The following is a 22972-nucleotide window of genomic DNA, read 5'->3' on the forward strand; positions in this document are numbered from 1 at the left end:
CAGAACAAAGCATGCTACTTTCACCTTTTTGTTCGTTTGTTTGCTTTTTTTCTTTCTCATGTTTTTCCCCCCTTTTCTGATTTTTCTTTCACAACATAGCTAATATGTAAATATGTTTAAAATTATTGTACGTATATAACCTATATCAGATTGCTTCCTATCTTAGGGAAAGGGAAGGTAAAGGATAGAGGAAGAAAAAAATTGGAACTCAAAATCTTACAAAAAATGAAAGTTGAAAACTATTTTTACATGTAATTGGAAAAATAAAAAAAGTATTGAAAAAAAAAAAGAGGATTAAAAAAAATACTTTCCATTGTTTTCATTCAACCTAAAACAAATCCCAGATATCAGTCATTAGTGTTAAAGAAAAATAAATGATCCCCAAAGAAAAAAGTGTCCTTTGTAATATGGTGATTTGTTAGTACTTTCTTTTTAAGTATTTTGTATAAAGGTGCAAAAAGATTTAGTAAGATAATGTCTTTTATGTCTTGAAAGAGTTTGATATAGTGGGGGAGGTATAATGTGCACAAATAACTAAATTATGGCACTGTGTAATAACAATCATAAGGTTCACCAGAATGCAGGAGGTAAATGCTTGAAAGTAATTATATGTATAGTACATTAAAGTTTTATTAGAGCTTTATCTTATATAATCCTCAGAGCAATCTTGTGAGACATAGGTAATATAGAAGGTAGTAGCCATATTTTTATAGATGAGGAGACTGAAATTGAGAGATTAGGCAATTTGACTGGGGTTTCAAATTAGTCAGTGAGGTAATATCCAGCACTCAAAACTGCTTATTCCACATTGATGGATAAGTAAGTCCTGAGGGTTAGAGATTGGGGCAAAGAGAGGAGGAAAAAAAAGAATATTCCATTTGGGATTGCAGTGATTCCCCATTTCAAGCAATAACTTGACATAGTACTAAAAGTGATATAATTTACGAAGTTTTGCTGGAATATAAGATGCATGTAAAAGAATAGAAATAAACATTCTTATTCTGTGCTTAGTATTATGCTAAATACTGAGAATACAAAAAAAGTTCCTCTTTTCAAGGAGTTTACATTCTAATGGGAAACATATTATGTCTATAAATATGTACAGATAGAGAGTTAAATGGAAAGTAACTTTAAAGGGAACCATGAAAGGCTTCTAGCAGAAGATAATATTAGAGCTAAGTCTTGAAAGTAGCCATGTATTATTCTAAAAGTGGAAGTGAGGATGGAAAATATCCTAAATATGGGAAAGAAGCAGTGCAGAAGTAAATAGAAGAGTTGTGACTTATAGGTAGGTCAATGTAGTATACAAATATGGGATTGTGGAAGAAGAAAAATATGAAGGGGCCATGTTATGAAGAGCTTTAAATATTAAACAGAGGAATTTATATATCTGAACCTGGAGTAATGGGAAATGACATGATCAAGTCTATTATATTTAGGAAAATCACTTTGGCAGTAGTGTGGAAGATGAATGGAGTGGGGAAAACTTGAGTTGGGATACTAATTAAGAGGCTGTCTGCAGCGATCCTGAATAGCGATGTTAAGGGTTTGAACTCGGGTGTTAACTGTGAGTGAGAAAAGGTTTGATGCAAGAGCTATTGTGAACTTAGAAATGACAAGATTTGGCAACGATAGTGAGTAAGAGCAAAACTTATGAGCCCCTTTTAAGGAGGGTGCAAACCCCCCCCCCCCCCATACACACATACATACACACAAACCCATAGGATTACCAAGGAACCTAATTATGTTGAAATAGTTATCAAAATATTGTTGAAAGCCCACATTTATGAATCTTGAAACCTGTCCATGAACTCATTGGAGGGGAGAAGGACATGAATCCCGAGTTAAGAATCTTTGAATTAGAGGAAGAGACCAGTTAAGAAGCTGTGGATAATCTAATCTAGGTGGGAGATAATGAGAGCCCAATACTAGGGTAATGGCAATGGAAAAAAAGAGAAAAAATTATTTCACTGATAGAATTAAAAGGGCATATTTAGTGAGTGTGATCAGGCTAAGTTGGAATTAGTTATCTTTTAAGGTCTCTTTTTCAAATTTTATTCAGCTGCACAAAATTTAATTAAAATCTAGGAACGTCTGTGATTGGGTGGGAGATATGGGAGAGAAGCATCCTTTCCTTCCCTTGAAAACTGCAGATGTTGAAGATTTATAGAAACACATGGACATGAATTTCATAGGTGAAAAACATGTTCAGGTTTTGAACTGCACTGGAAGTGAAGGATACTAATAATGACTTGTGTGAAGAAATGTTCTAATTGACATAATAAAAAATTTGTAAGGTTAGAAAGAAGGTAGGCCAGTCATGGAAGCTGTAATAGTTGGACAGATTGAGTGTTTAACTGTTTTTTATGAAAAGTCAGAACTCTAGCAAGTATGACTTTCTTAGAGGGACTTACAGAAAGACATGCAGAGGAATGAAAAGGCCTGAATTGGTTCCATACAATCAGAGTGAATGTTCACATTGTTAAGGTCGTGGATCCATCAAAATAGAAGTATTCTCAGTTGAAATAAATCTTTAGTAAGTCAAATGTAATCTTTTCTTCATGGGTTCTGAAACCATGAGTCCTGAGCACACCTGAAAGGCCTTATCTATCCATTTTGTACATTCATGTGGAGCTGAAATCCATGCTCACAAAACTGGTGTATTAGATGAATAGTCTTCTATTCTGCCTTCTGTTCTTACATAGAAATTTGGTCCCATGATCAAAAATCTTCAGTAGTAGCACTTTACTCTCTCTCAAATGAAGTTTAAACTCCATTGCTTAAAATTTCAAGCTCTCCATGATTTGTCACTGGAGTGTTGCCGACTGTAGATCTTGACAAGCTGGAAATAGGAAGATTATGGTTCAAGTCCCATAAATGGAAAAGTGACTCTTAGTAAGTCATTTAACTTCCTAGTACTTTAGGCAACTTTGTTAATGCTGTGAGTTGCAGAAAAGGTATTAACTGATATATAGAGAGCTTCTTTTGTTGTTCTTTACTAAAGTGAAATCACAGATCCAATTATTCCCTATATTCTATCTAAATGATAGTCATTGCTATTGTCTGAATATACTCTGGGCTTTCCTGATTACATATCTCTGTTGTTCATTTGGCCTAGAATGATCTTTTTCTTCTTCAAAGTCATCATCATCATCATCTTTTTTTTTTTTTTTTGCCTATTATTTTTGATTCTTTATGAATTCTTGATTCATCCTTAAAAACCCTTCTCTTATTTTGTCTCTTATGCAGTATTCCTTACCTACTTTTTGTACTATGAATTCACATTTATAATATTTGACAATCTTTTTGATTCCAAATACACAGATTAATTGTGAGGCAAAAAAAGAACAGTAGGTATTTATTTAGTGCCTATTATATTTAAGGCATTGTAATAGGCCCTGGGCATAAAAAGACATGGAGGGAAAAAACTGAAGTAATCTCTGATTTCAAGGAACTTAAATGCTTTTGGAGTGGCATATGTGTGTAATATAAATTTTATACAATTAGGTATATACAAGGTAAATACAAGATCATTTAAAAATGGTGAGAATATTAAGTAATGGGTTATTGGGAATCAAGGTTTCTTGATCTAAGCATTGAATGGCTTGTCCAATATAAGGAGTTAGGTGATGGAATATTTGATTTGTTCAATAACTAGTTTGAGTGGAACAAAAGGAAACAAAACTGACACAATTTTCTTAGTAAATTAGGAGTCTTTAATCTATTGAATTATTGGAATGTATGTAGCTAGGGACTTGAAAAATTGTCACAGCTTTTGTAAGAAATTAGAGATTTACTTCATATAAGATTTCCTTAATCTTGAATTCTTCTAGTTTTCATTAAAAGGTGCTTTATTTGAATTTTTCAATGTGATCGAGGGAGAGTGGTTTTTTTTTTTTTTTCAAATTTTTATTTCATTTGCAAGAGAAATGAGTGTGCAGATTGTAAAATTAAAAACAAAACAAAACACTATTCAAACTATTTGAAAAAATAGGGAAAGGAGTCCTACCAATTCTTTTTATAATACAGATAGGTGCTGATTACTTAGCCAGGTAGGATGAAAATAGAGAAAGAAAATTATAAAACTATTTCCTTAATGAATATTGATGGAAAAATCTTATATAAAATATTAGCAAAGAGATTACAGAAAGTCATCCCAGGATAATACACCATAACCAAGTAGGATTTATACCAGGAATGCAGGGCTGGTTCAATATTAGGAAGATTATGAGCATAATTGACTATATCAGTAACCAAACTAACAAAAATAATATGATTTATTTCAATAGATGCAGAAAAAGCATTCGATAAAATTCAATACTCATTCCTATTAAGAACAATAGAAAATAAAAAAGATTGACCTTTTTTTCCTGGGAGAAGCTTGAAGTCATTAAAAAATAAGAACTATGCAATTTCTCCAAGGCAGAATATCTTTTCTCTTCCTTTTCAATTCTGGACCCAGCTTATCATCCATTTGCAGTATCTGTCTAAGATACATATTTTGAAGGATTTGTACACTAAATTGTCCATTTAACTGCATATCAGTCTAGATAGTAAGTATCTTTTATTTACTTAACAACCTCTATGAATAATAAGGCTGAACTCTTTTGCATGATTATGGATTTCAAATAGGAGATTAGACAGGACTCAGAGACTTGACATAATCAACTTCAAAATTCTTCAACATCTATAAAAAATCCCTTTCTGATTTGGATTTTTCATTGGATATTCTCCCTGGCTATGGCAGACACTTGGCAAGTATTTTTTTTTCTGTTTTATGCTTCTTTGATACTAATGATCAGAGAACACTCATTTTTAGGTCTTCCAAGTAGTCTTTTGTAATGATTTTGACATGTACCTTGTTGAAGGTGAGCCATTTTATTCTCCTAAATCAAATGTCTTAGTAGTCAATATTAGACCAATATGTACAGAGCAGTTTGATCTTAACACAGTGGAAAATAGTAGAAGGAAAAACAAATTTAAAGAGAACTTACCTTTAACAAATGGTTTAAGCAAAGACATTCTAAGGAAATATAAGAATGTAGAAGGAAAATAGGACTATGAACATTATATGCTGTCACAAACAGTGGACTGTTTGACATCACATTCCAAAAAATGCTATGTAAAAAAATTAAGGTGATACTGAAGAAAAAGATGGAAAAAGCATTAAATCAAATCAAGTTTTTAAGATTCTCAAGGTATCTGAAAAAATGAGAAAATACAAAAAGTCACAGATGTCCATAGTAGAGATTACCTCCACCCTTGATTATTCCTTGATGTCCTTGTGGGTTTCAGTTTTCTAATCTAAATTTCATTTCTCCAATTTATTAAAAAGAAAAAAAGGGGGAAATTGTGAGAAATGGATGGACATTTTCAAACTCTGCAGATTTGGCTAATTTTTTACATTCCACATCATAATAAAAGTCTATTAATCCCTGCACAGATCTCCTTACACAAGATGAATAATCTCTGCTTATTCCTTTGATAGATCTGTACTAGGAGTGAAATTACTTTCAATTGTAATACTTGTTCTTTCTCTTCCTTCCAATAATGTTTTTGGAGTCATTCTATTTTCCCCTGCTATTCTGCCAGTGTCATCTAACTATTCTGTTATTCCCTTCACTGCCTCTTTGGTGTAACTTATCCAGTGGTATTTACTCACCAGGAATAAGTCAAATCCAAAACTAGATTTCTAGCCTTGAATGCATTAGTTACTGTCCTTAACTTAATTCTTCCTGATTCAGTCTTACTTTCTTCATCAAATGCCAAGGTAAAAGGGTAAAAGGAAGGTCCATGCATAGATTCCCATTCAGTTCCCAGGAAAAGCCGATTTGAGAGTGCTGCCTCCAAAATAACCACTTAAGGTTTGCTTGGGGTATGCTCGTCCTTGAGAACTTGCCAGAACTACCTTCAGTTACATTCCAGACTCAGGTACATGTCACTCCCTCCCTAGATTTTGGAATCTTTCACCCTGCCATGAGAGACAAGCTGATTGAGCTCCAGAGGTAAGGAAATAATATAAAGCATTGCAGTTCTTCCCAGGAATGTTATTTTGGGAACAAGAGGAATTTACTCTCATGTTCTTCCATACCCAAAGGGAATGGTACTATCTGGGCATGGGACAACAATCTGTGGCTCAGACATAGAAATGGCTTTTCATTCAGACTCTTTACAGAGTACTTTACCAATTGTACCCAAGTATTGGTATGTACCCTCCAGCCTTAAGGCTTTAACTTGATTCCAAATCTTGTTAAGAGATCTATACCTATTACCAAATTGCTCTTTCTTTGATCTGCATTTTCTAAATGTTCATCACTTATAGCAAACCAAACATTATTCCAAATTGGATAGTCAGTTCCTTAAGTCCTCTTTTTCTCTATCAGGACACAAACACTTATTGTACCTACTTATCAAGCCTCTATAATTCAACAAGCATCAAGCTGAATTGTTTGTGGGGTATTGTAACGTGCTCTCCTGGCAGTTACAATTACTAGCTTAATAACCGGTAGCGCACTCAAGAACAACCACGTGTAATCTTAAAAGCCTTTATTATACCTACTCACATAATGCCCTGACTGATGCCCTGACTTGTTGGTTCCCGAGTGAACACCTGGTCAGAAGACCCATGTGTTCACTACCAAAACCCTTACCTCTTTTGGCTATCCATCTTGGCTTGGCCATCCAGGCTGGGAAGCCAAGGTGAAAAGTGCCAGGTTAAAGAGGGCGATTGCTGCCTGCAGTGGGCTTACATAGGGCCTGTGAGGTCACACACACAGCCAATCAGCGAGAGAGTCACCCATTACGAAGCTATCTCAATATGGCCAGGATCCCGCCCAAGGGCAGTCCTAATATCCACAGAAATTACTTCCGGGCCTCAATCTCCCGATGCTCTGTGGCACCCCTTTAAAGGCCCCTTACAGGGTATCTTTCCCAGTAATACTAACCCAAATCTTAACCTGATGTCTTCATCCTAAACCTTAAATACTTTTGCAGCAGGGGAATAGCATTAATCCTATGTAACTTCCTCCTTTCATAGGATTGTTAAAACTTCTTACAGGGAACCCACTCAGATACTGGGTAGTTTGGGATCCATTTATCAACCAGTTCCAGTTCCTTCCCAAACATATGGGGCTCAAAGTCTTTTGGGCTGTGAGGTGATGATCTCATTTTCTGAAACTACTTGCTAAGAATGGGCATTGAGATAGGTCATCCTATAGGGTCCCATTTGAAGGGGCTTGAGATGATTGAAGATCCAGTGGGTTGTCAGACCCCTGAAGCTGGTCAGTACAGCTGTCTAGTGCTGATCATTTGAAGGTGAATTGCTCAAAGCCTAGAGGAAAACAGACCTAAGAGAACTAGTTAGACAAAGACCAGAACCCTCATTCTTGGGAGGTGTGCTTATACCTTCCCTGAAGATTCTGTAAATAGTTAGGCATCATCTCTTTTTTTAGAGACTATATTATTCCTCAAAAGCAATTTTCAAAAAGGGGGAATCCCATCAGAATAACAGTGGTATTCACAAAATCCTTCATTAAAAGGTCTCATTTTCCTGTCAAAAGCAGGATATTGAGATAGATTAATGCAAACTTCTACATGAGGCATATGTGTAAAGTCTCTGCCAGTTGTTGTTGATATTATTGTTTTTTAAGGTATTCTTCCTCTTTTGCCAAGATCTGTTATAGAATGGACTAGGAAAGGTCAATATAGATTGTATAGCATCTTTTCAATATAAATTATTCAAAATAAAACACGGTACACACTATACAATATTATACAAACAGATATCATTTCCACATTAGTAACAAACTTAAACAAAAGCGACTTTCCCATGATATAACAAAATATTCCATAAGTTACATCTCTCTAAGGAAACTTGAGTATACTAAAATCCTCTTCTTTAAACCATAAGAAAGATATTTCAGCTTCGGTTTCCTTAAAAGATCTTATTTCATACAGATACATACATTTAGCAACAGATAAATGACCATGTTAAATACTCATTTACCTAATTATAAGATACATTGATTACATATACATAAAATATACTTCATATGTTCAGATTGAAAAATTACATACATGAACTGTGCTTCTGTTGAGCACTTATTCTGATTATAGAAATTTGCTATAAGAGGAGAAAGCAGGGGCATGATTATAATAGAATCCAAACTGATTCTTCAGGGTCTCAACCTGAGGGACACATAAGTCATAGCTGGCAACCAGTCATGTAGTAACAATCCCATCTTGTAGCCAATACAGCTCTCAAATAGTGGGTTACTAATTTAATAATTCATCAGACAATCATTCCTAAATTCAAAACTCTTAACATTTTAATCCCATGGGTTTTAAAGGTCATTTTAGTTCATTTCTTTCATTTTGCATGTCAAGAAACCAAGGCCTAGGTTCTGTCATCTTCCCCATGAGTCTGCTCTTCTCCAGGCTAAATAACCTTAGTTCCTTCAACCAATGCTGATATAACATGGCATGGGCTCAAGACCTTTCACTATTTGGGGTTCCCTTTTCTGTTTATGGTACCTATGTTCAATTATTTAAAGGATTGTTTCCAGGATTAAATTAAATGCACACATTTAATCTTGGATCTGCAAATAGGTCGGGAAAAATTAGAGTATAGTTTAAAAAAAATTCCACCAAAATTTAATTCTTTATATAAAAATAAGAATACCTATCTCCTTAATATACAAATTTGCTTTTGTCTTTAATAGATGTTAAAATTCTTTGCATACCAAAGAATTGCTTTAAAATGTTTATTTTAATCATTTTTTATCAGTAAATGTTTGTTTTATATAGTTATATACCAAAGGTTGAAATTGGGAAAAATTTAAGAAGCTTTGCTATGGAAATGTGAACTATTATTCATCATAAAGAAAAGCTTTCTGATAATTAGAGCTGGCATTGAATTCCTCATTATTGGAAATCTTGAAATTGAAAATAAAGCTTTGATCAGTTGTTTAAAGACGGGGTGGGAGAACATTAAATACAAGTTAAACGCTAGGACTAATTGATTTCTCAAAGTCCTTTCCAGTTGTGGAATTCTATAAATTCTACCACCAACTTCACTAAATTCTCCAATTTAGCAGGTTACCTTTTATGAAAAAAAATGTTCTTTATTCTCATTTCAAATAAGTATTTGAGTTTAAATTAAGTGTATACAAAGTCCAAATAAATTTTTTTCTATTTTCTTTTTTAGACATAATATTCAATATTCTCGAATTTTCTTTAAATGAGTGATTATCAAGATATCTTCTTGACTACTTTTCTCTAAGGTAGTGAAGAGAAGTAACTTAGTTGTTTGATCAATGTTTCATTCGGTCAGCAGATATTTACTTAGCTCCTACTATGTTCCAAGACCTATGCTTGTTCCTAAATATACCACCTTCTACCACTGCCCTCAAAATAAAATTCCTTGCCTTCAAAGGAGAGTCAGAATAAATACCAGATATAAATAAATATTGCTAGCATTAGTGAGTTGAGATGGGGGGACCAATGGATATATATTTATAATAATTCTTAAGTCAAAAAAAGACATCTTTTTATACTCAAAAAGTTTACTTTGCTTCCAGGGAAGAAGGTGGGGGGCAGGGGTGGAGAGAGTCAGAGACAGAGACACACACAGAAAGGAAAAGAGTGAATGAAAAGAGGAAAAGAGTGTATTACTCATAAGGAAGTCCTTTTAAGGTGGGTCAGGGATCAGAAAATTTTTCAAATGATACTTGAGCTGATTTTGGAAGGAAATTAGCAAAAGTAGAAATGAGGTGGGGGAAGGAAACTAGGCTATTTTAATAGATCAGGCAAGAATTGCCTAGGTAATTCAATATTTAAAATAGCATTAGCACTACATTTTTTATTAGTTTTCTAAATGATATCATAGGGAAAACACTGTATTTTTATTAAATTGAATTCTATCCTGACTTTTATAAAAACAAATAGTCAATCATATAATCTCAGGACCTTAGTTTACTTTAGCCCTCTGGGTCTCAATTCTTACATTGTTAAAATAGGGATAATGATATTTCTGTAGCCACTTCTTTTGGTGTGAAGAAAGAACTTTTGTAACTACAAAGCGTTTGGCAAATGTGAATTACTTGGTAAGTTGTGGCAGTAGAACTAAAATTATCTTTTCGGTCTATCTACTCTATTCTTATGTACCAGTTGGGTGCATTAAATTTGCTTTTTCACATTATTTTAATTTGGTATGGTCACCCATAAGTTTTTTCCCTTTTTCATTTATTTATTTATTTTTTGTTCTGAGCTTAAAGAAATAAAACAAGTCTTTACATAACAAAGTGGAATAGAAAAAAGGATTGCATCTGAAACTGCAGGTCTATTATATACAATTTGCTATTCCTTTTAAATATACAACAAGGTTGTCATGTAAACTCTCCCATGTTCACCATTAGACACTTGTGTATGTATATATGAATTCTTTCTCTGAATGCAAACATCTTCCTTCATAGGACATTGCAGTTAATTTGGGTATTCATAATAGGATGACCTGATAATTCAAGGTTGTTCTTAAAACAATATTACTGTTATTATTTGCAATGTTCTCTTGATTCTGCTCATTTTGTTCATTATTTTGTGTCTTTACATGTTCTTCTAAAATTGAGTTCATTTCTTCTAGCAAAGTAGTAGTAGTATTCCATCGCAAACATACACCACAATTTGTTTCGCCATTCCCTAGTTGATGGGCATCCCTACTATTTCCTTTTCTTTATCCCCACAAAGAGAGCTGCTATACATATTTTAAACAGATTCTTTTCCTTTTTCCCCAGTCATCTTGGGAAACCTAACAGTGTATTGCTGAGTCAAAGGGAAAACTGCCTGTTCATATCTTTTGACTTTATCAGTTGGGGAATGACTTGATTCTTAGATTTTTGATATAGGTATAGATATTTTTGATGTAATTAAGATTAAGACCTTCATTTGAGGAACTGTTTGTAAAATCCCCTCTCCCCTTCACTTTCTGTTTTCCTTCTAATCTTGGCTACATTGGTTTTATTTGTACAACTTTTTAAATTTGATGTGGTCAAAATTATCCATTTTACAACTCACAATGCTTTTTATTTCTTGTTTGTCATAAATTGTTCATCTATCCACAAGTGTTATAGGTAATATATTCTATGTTCTTCAAATTTTATTGTAATAACTTCCTTTATATCTAGTCATGTATCTATTTTGCTCTTACCTTGGTAATTGGTGTAAGATATTGGCCTATGCCTAATTTCTGCCAGACTGCTTTTTAAGCTTTTTAAATAATTTTTACCAAATAATAAATTCTTTATCTAAAAACTTAAATCTTTACACTTATCAAATACTAGGTTACCACATTTCTCCATTGCTATAAATTGTATGTCTATACTGTTTTATTGATCTATCTTTCTATTATCCAGTTTCAATAATTACTGCTTCGTAAATAGATCTGGTACTGCTAAATTTCTTTACATTTTTTCCCCATTAGTTCCTTTGATTGTCTTGACCTTTTGTTCTAACAAATGAATTTTGTTGTTATTTTTTCCAGTCATGACTTTGAATGGCACACTAGTAAAGTACTTTTTATAAGCTGACCTATTATTAAAGAGATCTTTACTTTTTAAAAAGGAAAGAATGTCAGTTCAGTAGATGGTTTGCTTTTCCCCAGTTTCTGTGGTGACCACGAGGAGGGTAAAACAGATCTAAAAGGAGAGAAAAATATCTGAATTGGCTTTAGCTTATAACTCTTTTTTTGAGGTAGCTTTTGACCATGCCTCTTTCATATAAATTCAGTACATTTAAATACAATTTAATTTACTTCAATTCAAAGCAGTTTTTAAGTGCAAAGTATTATTAACTGTTGGGAATATAAAGATGAAAACAAAAGTACTACTTGCCTGCAAGCAACTTTATATTCCATTGGAGGGAGACGACTTGTATACAAATAGTAAATATAATATACCTTCAGGAACCAAGAAATGTTGGTTAATGATTTGATTCCATCCTAAAGGAACTACTCCAGTGGAGTGCTACATGTTAAGTATTCTTGACTTAGCATTGTTCAACACATTTTAATCAGTTATTTGAGTGAAGGCTTAGGTGGTATACTTAACAGAGTTGAAGATGATACACACTGGAGAGGGATAGCTCATACATTAGATGATAAAAGTGGGGTCCAGACATACATTTGCAGACTGAAACTGTGTATTGAAATGAGCAAATTATTGAATAGAAACAAATATTTTATACTTGAGTTTGAGTACTTGAGGAACATGTGAATAGAGATTATTGCTCAGAAGACTAAAAGGTTTTGTGAATTACAAGGAACTTGTAATTGTTCATTGTGGGGAATTACTTTCAGTATGGAAATTCCCATACCTGATGGAGCTTCTCAGCTCCTTCTTAGCTTAGAACTGTGGTATTGGGATGTTAACTGATTTATCTTTGGTTTTATAACCAGTATCTATCAGAGGCATGACTCAAACTCAGGTCTTCCTGCCTTTAAACTCAACCTTTTACATTCTGCCACTCTGTCTCAGTCTTGTCTGCTTAAGTGCTCCTCAGTGAAGGGAGGAGCCGGCCTTGGTGGATAATTAAGATAATGTGTCCAGTGTGGAGTACCACATTTAAAAATTGTCAAATCAGGCAACAAACATTAAGTGCTTAGTACAAAGCAAGTACCATACTATTGTTGAGGATACACATACAAAGAACTTAATTTTTATTGTGTTAACAGATTGTATTTCTCAAAACCATAACAGTGATGTTAGCTTGAAAAAGAACTGGAGATGGTAGTGTGGGGAGAAGTTCTCTATTGAAATATTGTGCCCATCTTCAAATGATTGAAATATAGAGATTGCTTGTCTCTTAAAGATGAAAATTTAAGGGAGTGTGTTTTTCCATTCAACAGAAGGAAAAACATCCTAATTCTTAGGAGGTTGTATGATTATTTATCACTGGAAGTTTTTTAAACTAAAGACTTATTTTGAACATATGTTACAGAAAAAAATAATATTTTGAAAAAATAGAAATTGGACTAGGTGATATGTAGAACTCAATTTTTTATGTGATTCTGTAATTCTAATAATGTGTTTAACTATGACAATTTTCTATAACTAATGGAATGAAATGAAACTGATAATATATGAGAGAAATTCTCTGGATTAATTTTCTTCAAATTATTCTTTATATAACTGATAAATACCTTTTCTCCATTCATTCACTATTTCATAATTAGAGTAAGTTCTTTCTAGATTCTTGGTAAACTATAAGAGCAAAATGCTGAGATGTTCTTTATTTCCACTATCATTGCCTTTACATTCATTGTACTGAACTTGAAATGGGGCAGATTAATAGAAACAACACTTTAGGTTCTTACTAAGTGCTAACGAGATAATGCTTACTAAGTGCTAAGTCGGTACTTAACAATTCTCTAGTTCCAGCCTTTACTGGGAGTTTTACCCCTTCCAACTTCTGGGGAGGAGCTTGCATGCTTAGGAGGAGCAAGTTCATTCTTTCCCAGAAGCCCTTGTGTTAATCCCACACCCATTCTCTGGGAGGATAAAGAGGGCGGCACTAGAGAGATTGAGAAGCGTCTCTCTACTCTAAGTCAGAGTTGGAGCAACTCTCTGGAGGAAGGAGAGTCTGGCCGAGAGATTGAGTTGAGACAGCAGATCTCCCAGAGAGTGATCGTCAGTTTCTGGAGGCAACAGAACATTACACAACACCAAGCCAAAAACATACCTTGAAATATACAATTAAAATTATCTCTTCCACTGCATGACTTTCATTATATTGAAGGTCAGCAAAAGGAATTAAGTGGGAATTTGGGAGGAATTTTGTGGAAGCTGTAGATGACAGGGAAAGGCCAGCAGATGACATAGAAAAAGTTTCGAAAATAGAAATGCATAACTTATATGTATAGTATTATATAATATCAACATATCTTTTAATACCATAGATATGCCTAAAATTTATAATATGATGATACTGTAAAAGGAAAAAGAAAAAAAAAATTAGACTTCTCTGGTGCCAAGAAAAAGTAAAAAAATTTTCTAGAATTTTCCAGATGTCAGGGAGGGGCATGTTGCACCTTCTAAACCCCAGTGATGTGAAAGGGATAAATGTGAAACTAATTATAAATGCTATGGGAGTTTAGAGAAAAGAAACCTTTTGCAACCTTTGATAGAATTTAGATAATACTAAGAAGTTATGGTTTTCTGGCCAAAGAAACAATATGAGCACATTTTATAACACAATTACTATTTTAGGTGCATACTCAGTTTCATTGCCATATTCTCATCCCTGTTGAACTTATATGGAACAAGCACTGTATATAACAGAATAACTCCCTTTTGTTCATCCCCTTTTCCCTTCTATCTCCTTGCCTTGCATATGTTGTTTTGTTGTTCATTTATTTTGGTCGTGTCTGACGAGACTCCTGGCCCTATTTAGAGTTTTCTTGGCAAACATACTAGAGTGGTTTTCTATTTCCTTATCCAGTTCATTTGACAGATGAGGAAACAGGCAAATAAGGTTAAGTGACTTGCCCAGGGTCACACAGATAGTAAGTGCCTCATATGTGGTAAATGCTATAATTAATGAATTGAAACTTTGTTTTAACCTTAAGGAATCTACTTCCTTTAAGACATCCAGCAAATGGAAGGTAATAACAGTCAGGGGACCAGAAAAGACTATGGTCCCCTGACTGCTAATATCTTGCAAAGGGCAGCATTTGAGCTGATAATTGAAGAAAGCCAGAGATTTGAAACTGGACAAAATGGTGGGTATAGGGGAAGAAAAAGTTCCAGATATAGGAGGATCGGCAGTGCAAAAGACATGGAATATTTTGTCTGAAGCATATGAAGCAAGTAAATATGGCTGAATTGTAGACAATGTATCTGTAGAACTAATTTTAAAAAATTCTAAGAGAAGAGTTATGTGAAGAGCTTTGCATGCCCAATTGAGGGGTTCATAATTGGAACTTAGAGGTAATAAGGAACCATTGAACTTTTTGGAGTAGTATGTGACTTAGTCATACCAGTATTTTAGGAGAATCACTTTGGTGGCTATGTGCAACATTAATTAGAATGAGAACCCACTTGAAGCTAAGACCAATTAGGAGGCTATTCTGATAGTTTGAGAGGTGAAGAAAGTTATGTAGAGAAAACAGAGACACAATCTAAAAGATAGAATTGATAATAAGATTTGGTAATTGTATATTTGGAGAATGGATGGTATTCAGTGATGATGCTGAGGTTTAACTTGTTTGTTGGTACTCTTGAAAATAATAGGAAAGTTTGGGGAAAGGGTAGGTTTGAGGGGAAAGGTAATTTCTATTGTGTACATGTTGCACATGTGTCTATGGGTCTTTGTGAGAAAAGACCATGATATTTAAGACATAAAAGATTATTTACACGTTGGAAAAATGAGAGAATAGGAATAAAGTATGCAGAATGCTTGATAGAAGGAGGAGGGAGAGAATGTTGGCTTGAAGAAATTTAAGGGTCTGGTGTTGATTTCTTTCTTTGTTTTTTTAAGGATGAGGGGTAATGTTTATTGGTTTTAGGAAAGAAACCTGAGATTGAAGATTAGACAGAAAGAGGGTGATTGAAGTAGCCATATACTGGGGAAGATAAGAGGGTTTGGACTAGATCCATCCAGTCCAATAGAGCTCTGGCGTTGGAGTAGGGAGGGCCTGAATTTGAGCCAAGCCTCTGATAAGTCAATTAACATCTCAATGCCCCAACCCAAAACTTTTAAGGAGTTGATGATCTATCCCAGTGCAGGGAATTTCCCTTCTGGGAGTAATTACTCATGCTGATGAAATAAGTTTCAGTCCAACATTATATTTGCAAAGCCTTCTTGGGTTCAAATTCATACTCTGATTCTAGATACATGATCCTGGGCAAGTCACTTATTGTCTTTTGTGCCTCTGCTCATGGATATGATAATGGTACAGTTAGTTCATCATTCACAATACTTACATTCTATAAGGTCTCCATGAATGCTGAATTATTGAACCATTCTTTTAGGAGAAATACAGGGTTAGGTTCCTGTGAACTGGTCACAAATTTACTTTGTCTCATATATAAAATAACAATTTCCTCTTCTATTTTCTCAATGTTGATTTGTTAACCTTGAACTCACAACCAGTAACACTACGTAACTCATGGTTAAACTAAGCTCATCTAATGTTTCTCTCTAAGGTACATCACAGCCTTCTTATATCTGGGAACACTGCATAACTTTTAAGCTCTGTACTTGAGGGCTATTTTAAATAGCATAATAACCAATAAAAAGTGTGAAAATGCAAACACTGTTTTACTAAATAGATTTTACTTCTACATCTTGTGTGATTTTAAAATTGAATGTTATAACTCAATTCTTTAAATGACAGTTGAATGATATTTGAAGAACCTTTGGTTCCTTAACATGAAACATCTTTCATTCTGATATTTGAGTATATGTTCAGAGTCCTTTGTTAGGTACTGAAATGGCTTTTTAAAAAAGTGTTTACATTAATACTTTAGGTATAAAAATGGAGAGAAGATCTGCATAATTGAAACAGTTAACAAAGTGGAAGGGTGGGCAGTAAGTGATTAGACAACCCAATAAGTGACACATAAAAGTTATAACAATTCAGAGAAGCAGTTCTCATAATAGAAGGAAAAGATGCCATTTCCTAAGGATTGCTGTTGTATAATGTTATTATTAATATTGGCATGTATTTCATTTACTTGAGCCACAGCTAACTGGATGTTTTTTCATAGGTGCAATGGATGAGCTTCACAGCTTAGATCCAAGAAGGCAAGAATTATTGGAAGCTCGATTTACAGGAGTTGTAAGTGGAAGCACTGGGAGTACTGGCAGTTGCAGTGTTGGAGCTAAAGTAGGTATTGCTTTAAATAAACACATTTTCATTTATATTGGATTATTTAAAATATAGTTTGCAAAGGAAGAGTGATTTTATATTTGGCTTTACTATTATACTTTATATTTTCTTATAGCTTCTTTGAAAACAAGATCTCCTAATTTAAACATACATCTGTATTATATATATTTACACATACATGCACATACATACTTATGTGAGCATGCACATGCATGTATAACTAACATTAACTAATTACTTGGAACAGTGTGAAATTTCATTTCAGTAAATATTAAATCACCCTGCTCAACATTGAAGGATTTCATAAATATGACATATTTCTTGCTCCCAAGGAGTTAATATCCTTGATTTATTGTTTATTTTTTTTCTAATCATCTGTGAAACAACTGAGTGAAGCTTCTTGAAACTAGCTTATTCACATATCGTTGAAATGCTCTGTGGCTCAAGGTATGTGTTTTCAGCATAGAGCAAAGCTTCTTAAAACTGTGGATCATGACCTTAAGTGTAGTTGTGTAACTAAATGTGAGGGTTGTGAAAAATTGTCAACAATTAAAGGTATCAAATATTACACCAAGATTTAATAAACATCCATCTCATTAGTATGTATATTTGCTTTTGTTTTTGATAAATGGTAAAATTATGTGTGTATCAAAAAATTGTTTTAAAATAAAGTCCTTTATGATTTATCATCAGTAAATGTTTGATTGTATGCCTGTTTAACATACTTGGAGTCATGTAAAAATTTCTTGGACAAATAGGAGTCACAAAATGAAAACATTTAAGAAGTCCTGGTATAGACCATTCTTGTTTCTTGTGTATATTGAATTCTCTTATTTTCCTTAGTACTTTTACATATTCCTATTATCTCAATTTGCTTTTGTTCCTTTTCTTCTTTTAGTCAGTTTAACTAATCAGTAGTAATTATTGACTTATTTGTTTAGAACTGTGCCTTATTTTTAGACCTAAGAATGGTAGTAGAGTCAAGTATTTTCCTCAAAGAATGCATTTGAGAAGACACAATCAATAAATATGAACCACAGAAAAAAAATAAATGTTAAATTGTGATTGAGACTTAGATTTTTAGAAAAGGGACAGACCACTCCTGGGAATCATGGAGGGTAATGATAATTGAATTGGGTCTTAAGAGATTGAGTAGGATCTTGTTAAGGAGAGTTTAGGAAGAAGGACTTTTGGAGCAGTGGGAGTACCATGTATAAATATGAGAAACAACAAGAAAGAACATGATGTATTCTTGGGGAAAAGTTAGATGAGTAGAGTAGTACTGGATTAAGTAAATATAATAAAATGGTTCAGGATCTTTTATTATATGCTGCTTTTGAAAAAAAATTTGTAACTTAGTAATATTACAAAAAGAAAGCATATTTGTATATCCAAAGCACTTTGTGTAATACTATACAAATGTATTTAATTTACTCTTAGATCAAGGAAATGAACTACAGTATCTTAGGAGTTAGAATTAATATTATTATATTATATTGTTATATCATTAATAACATCTCTAACATTTTGTTTTTGATCATTTCAATAACTGTCATAATGTAAACTTAAAATACATTCTCAGAAAGTTGCCTCTATAAATTGTTATTTCTCCACTCTTGAATGATTCTGCATTGATCTTAAAAAAAGAAAAAATTTCATGGGAATTTTGGAAAATTCTTTTGAAATTTTAATCTCAAATAATGAAATGATATGTTGAGTGTCTAGTTTTAGTTATCCTTTACCTTCAAAACATAGAATGATAGATTTGGTATCAGGAGGAACTTAAGTAATCATATATATAGTTCAACCTTCTCATTTTACAAGTAATAAAATTGAGACCAAGAGAAATTCAGGGTAACGTGAGTTTTAAATTTGACGTAGTCAAAAATTGTCTGCTTTGTTTTCTGTAATCTCCTTATGACTTGTTAAATTATCAATTATTTCCATGTCTACCATCATTCTTCCCCCAATTTTTTTTTTTTTTTTTTTTAAAGTGTGACTTCTTATTTTTAGATTGTTAAGCCATTTTGGAATTTTATTGTGGTATGTATCATAAAATGGTGGTCTATCAAATTCTTTTATATTAATTTTAAATAAACTTTTCTTTTTTCCTTTTGTTTAATAGTAGTTTCCAATTACATGTGAAGATATTTTTCAATATTCACTGTCAGAAGATTTTTTTTTCTTCTTTCCCTCTCCCCCTACCTGAAACAGCAACAAGCATTCTGGTATAGATTGTGCATGTACAATCATATTTAACATATTTCCACCTTTTAGTCATGTCGTTAAAGAAGAATTAGAACATAAGGGAAAAACCATGAAAAAGGGGAAAAAAAAGTGAAAATTGTATACTTTGATCTGCATTCAGACTCCATAATTTTTTCCTCTTTATCTTTTGGAATTGTCTTAGATCATTGTATTGCTGAGGAAAGTTGTCTTTCAAAGCTGTTTACACAGTATTGCTTTTAGTGTATACAATGTTCTCAGCATTCATTTACTTTTTTTTATTTTTATATTTTTGAGCAAAAGGTAGATTTATTTAGGGAGGAGGTTACAGGCAAAATGAAGGGATACAATTGACACCAGAAATGGTAAATATGAAATAAAGTGGGAAATCATATAAAAGATAAGTTCTTCAGCGGAATTCACGATTACCCAGTGGAAAGGGAGCACCCAATGAAGTTGGGGGCATGTTTTTAACTGGCAAGCTAAATCCTGAAAGGGATTTATCACCCTAAAAGAATTAATTAGCTTTAAGAAGGAAACATGGGGTTGGTAAGCATAGTGAAGTTAGGAGAGATACTGTGTGGCGTGGGGGAAGGGGAAAGATGCCATGAAGCAGAGTGCCTGCTGACTGACCCAAAAGAAGGCAGCCTTAACACTCATTTATAAAGCACTTTTTGGGTAAAAAGGCAGCATACTAGGTGCTGGATTTTAAAAAAGACTTTAGTTTAGATCTTGTTCTTATGACAGGAATTGTTATGAAGATCATATAATCTCATATTTTTCAAATGTTTATAAATATATCAAATGAAATTTTAAATGAAATACTTATAAAGCTTATAATTCCTGGTATTTAATAGGCATTTAATAAATGTTTGTTTCCTTCTCAAACTTTTTTTTTTTTTTTTTTTTGTAAAGGGATCTTAGCCCCCTTTTTTAGTCTGAAATTATTAAGGACTCTACCAAAAGTATTTGTGGTTATATTTATTGATACTTATCACAATTAAAATTAAAATATATTAGTCATATTATTTTTAAAAGTTTTGACTTCATGGATTCACTAAAAGGGTCTATGTGACCCTCAAGGGTCCTTAAACCACACATGGAGAACTGCTCATGTAGTGCATCCCTAACCCTTATTACATACATACACTTTTTTACTTTTCTGCTGCAATTTTGTAGCTTATCTGTATACTTTTACTTTTCCCCCCAAAATATATGTAAAGATAGTTTTCAACGTTTATTTTTGTAAAACTTCATTTTTCAAATTTTTCTCCCTTCATTTTTTACTGCCCCCTCCCCAAAACAGCAAGCAATCTGATAGTTTAAATATGTGGATCCTTTTAAACATATTTTTATATTTGTCATGTTGCACAAGAAAAATCAGACCAAAAGGAAGAAAAAAAAGTCATAAGAAAGAAAAAAGCAAAATAAACAAAAAGATAAAAATACTATGTTCCAATACCCAAATCTATTGTAATTGCCTTGAATCTCTGCATTGTTGAGAAGAGCCATGTCCATTTTACTTTTCTTATATGGTTTCCTATATCTGAGCTAAACTCTTAGTACTTTTGTTTTGTGAGAGACTAAGTGATCCATTGCTACTGTATGTCACATGTTATGATATCAAGAAGCAAGTATAGACTTCAGGGTTAATTCTTGGTTGCCATGCTACTGTTATTGCTATTAGTCCCTTAATTTTTTTTTTTTTTTTAAACTAGTTCAGGTAGTTAGGAGTTTGTCTACTTCTCTTTGGAGTATTACAGCTTAATGAGATGCAAGGAAATGTGTCTAGTCCTGGGAGACTTTATACATTAGAAACAGCTTGTTTAGTTTTAGAAAAATATGGGCTGCTGGTAAATTGGCTAAGGCATAGTTCATGTGGCATGAAGTAGATGCATTTGGGCCATTTACAATAAAACAAGTACTTTTAAGACCAATTCTAGTAATGTTCTGGCAAGTATAGTGGACCAACAGAGCAGATGTTCACTTTATATACAGTTAAACATTTATTTTGTTGTTAGTTATTTTTTCAGTCATGTCGTAATCTTTGTGACTCTGGGTTTTTCTTGGTAAAAACACTGGAGTGATTTTCCATTTCTTTCTCCAGTTCATTTTATAGATGAGAAAACTGAGGCAAACAGGGTCACACAGCTAGTAAATATCTGAGGCCTGATTTGAAGCCAGGAAGATGAGACTTCCTGATTCCAGGCCCGATATTCTGTCTACTGGGCCACCTAACTACTCTCTGCTGTCCCCTCTTTCCATCCTCCCCAGTTTTTTTATTGAGCACTTCTAATATGTGTGAAATATTTATTGCTCTGAATATAAACAAAATTAAGATAAAGCTATCTCTTTGCTCATAGAGTCCCATTTTTATATAAATTTAAATGTATAAATGCATTAAGATGGTGTATAACAAGAACTATTTTTTACTTTGTTTTCATGTGTTTGTGTCTTTTTTTCATAATGTGACAGATGAGAAAATATGTTTTGCATGATTGTGCATGTATACCCTACATCAAATCGTGTATTCTCTGAAAATGGGGGGAAGGAAGGGAAAGATGAAGATAATTTAGAACTCAATTTAGGAAAAAAATTCAATAGTATTTTTCCAATTATATGTAAAGACAGTTTTCAGTATTTTTTTTTTTTAAGATTTTGAGTTCCAAAATTTTTTTCTCCCTCCTCTACCTTCTCCCCCAAATAGCTAATAATATGATACAATTTATGCGTGTATAATCATTTTTAACATTTTCATGTGAATCATATGAATTATGTTGTGAAAGAAAAATCAGAACAAAAGGAAAAAACCATGAGAAAAAAAAAAGTAAAGGAAAAAAAAGTGAAAATAGAATCCTTCAAATAGAATCCTTGGTCTTAAGTCATGGTTTCTGCGTTAGTCTGGGGCCTGGAATTTGCTTATATTACATTTCTCTTTAAAATCTTTTTTGTTCTGTGTCTTATCTGCTGCCTTAATTTATATAACATAACGAATCCTGTCTGAGAATAATTTCCATTTTCTTCATTCTAGTGGTACCCAGCTCAGGTCATTTAAGTGGGAATTAACTGTATCATTTTGTTGCCTAAATAAAACTTTTATATTTAAAGGAACACTTGTGGACATTCTGTTCTTTTTCAATGAACAGTTTTGTTTTATTTTGTTTTTTTACAATTTAAATCATTTAATTTGAATTTGAGAATGAGTATTTTGTCAGTTTAATATGGCATTTAAAATGATTTTTATATCGTTTCTCTTTTGATTTCTACTCATCATGATATCCATTCCTTTGAAAAGGAAAAAAAATATTATATAGTACCTGAGAATTTCAATGAATGGAAGTTTATTATTTGAATAATTATAACCAAATTTAACACATTTTGCTTACCGATGATTAGGCTTTTTTAAAAAACTAGTTTTTCACTTAAGTTTTTTCTTTATTTTTAACAGGCCTCAATAAACAATGAAAGTTCTAATCACAGTTTTGGAAGCTTAGGATCTCTAAGTGATAAAGAATCAGAGGTATGTAATTCTTTTAAAAGCCTTGCATCATTTTTGCTAAGTAGATATTTTTCTTTTCATTAATTATGTTTGTCTTAAAGGTTAATATTTAAAGTTTATTGAAATAAAATATAAACAGGAGAATTTATTCTCCACAAATTGTAGCATTGTTGACAATAAAAAGAAATTATAATCTGGATAGCTGTGTAGGTGACCTTGAATATTGGCTATATAAAACAGTCTTTGTCTTGAATTAGAAAGTTATTAGTCAGGAATAATTTTAGCTTGTTAAGGATGATTTTTCAAATAACATTGAGTATATATCAACATTTCTTATTCTTACACTTCATAGTTTCATCTTGAAG

At 32.8% G+C, this 22972-nt stretch overlaps 1 protein-coding gene across 4 annotated transcripts in view; it reads left to right on the forward strand.

The window, feature by feature from the left end:
• TLK1 (tousled like kinase 1) overlaps window positions 1–22972 on the forward strand; it is a 163273-nt gene that overhangs the window by 34903 nt on the left and 105398 nt on the right. For 3 of the 4 annotated variants that reach the window (XM_074303144.1, XM_074303142.1, XM_074303143.1), the window contains exons 2-3: window positions 16761–16879; window positions 22557–22628. In XM_074303144.1, coding sequence (XP_074159245.1) covers window positions 16766–16879; window positions 22557–22628 — 186 coding nt within the window. In that variant the 5' untranslated portion in view covers window positions 16761–16765. Of the gene's footprint in view, window positions 1–16760; window positions 16880–22556; window positions 22629–22972 lie in introns of those variants that run through there. The other variant, XM_074303145.1, reaches the window with a different exon arrangement.

Source organism: Sminthopsis crassicaudata, chromosome 3 (genome assembly GCF_048593235.1).
Source record: "Sminthopsis crassicaudata isolate SCR6 chromosome 3, ASM4859323v1, whole genome shotgun sequence".
NCBI lineage: Eukaryota > Metazoa > Chordata > Mammalia > Dasyuromorphia > Dasyuridae > Sminthopsis > Sminthopsis crassicaudata.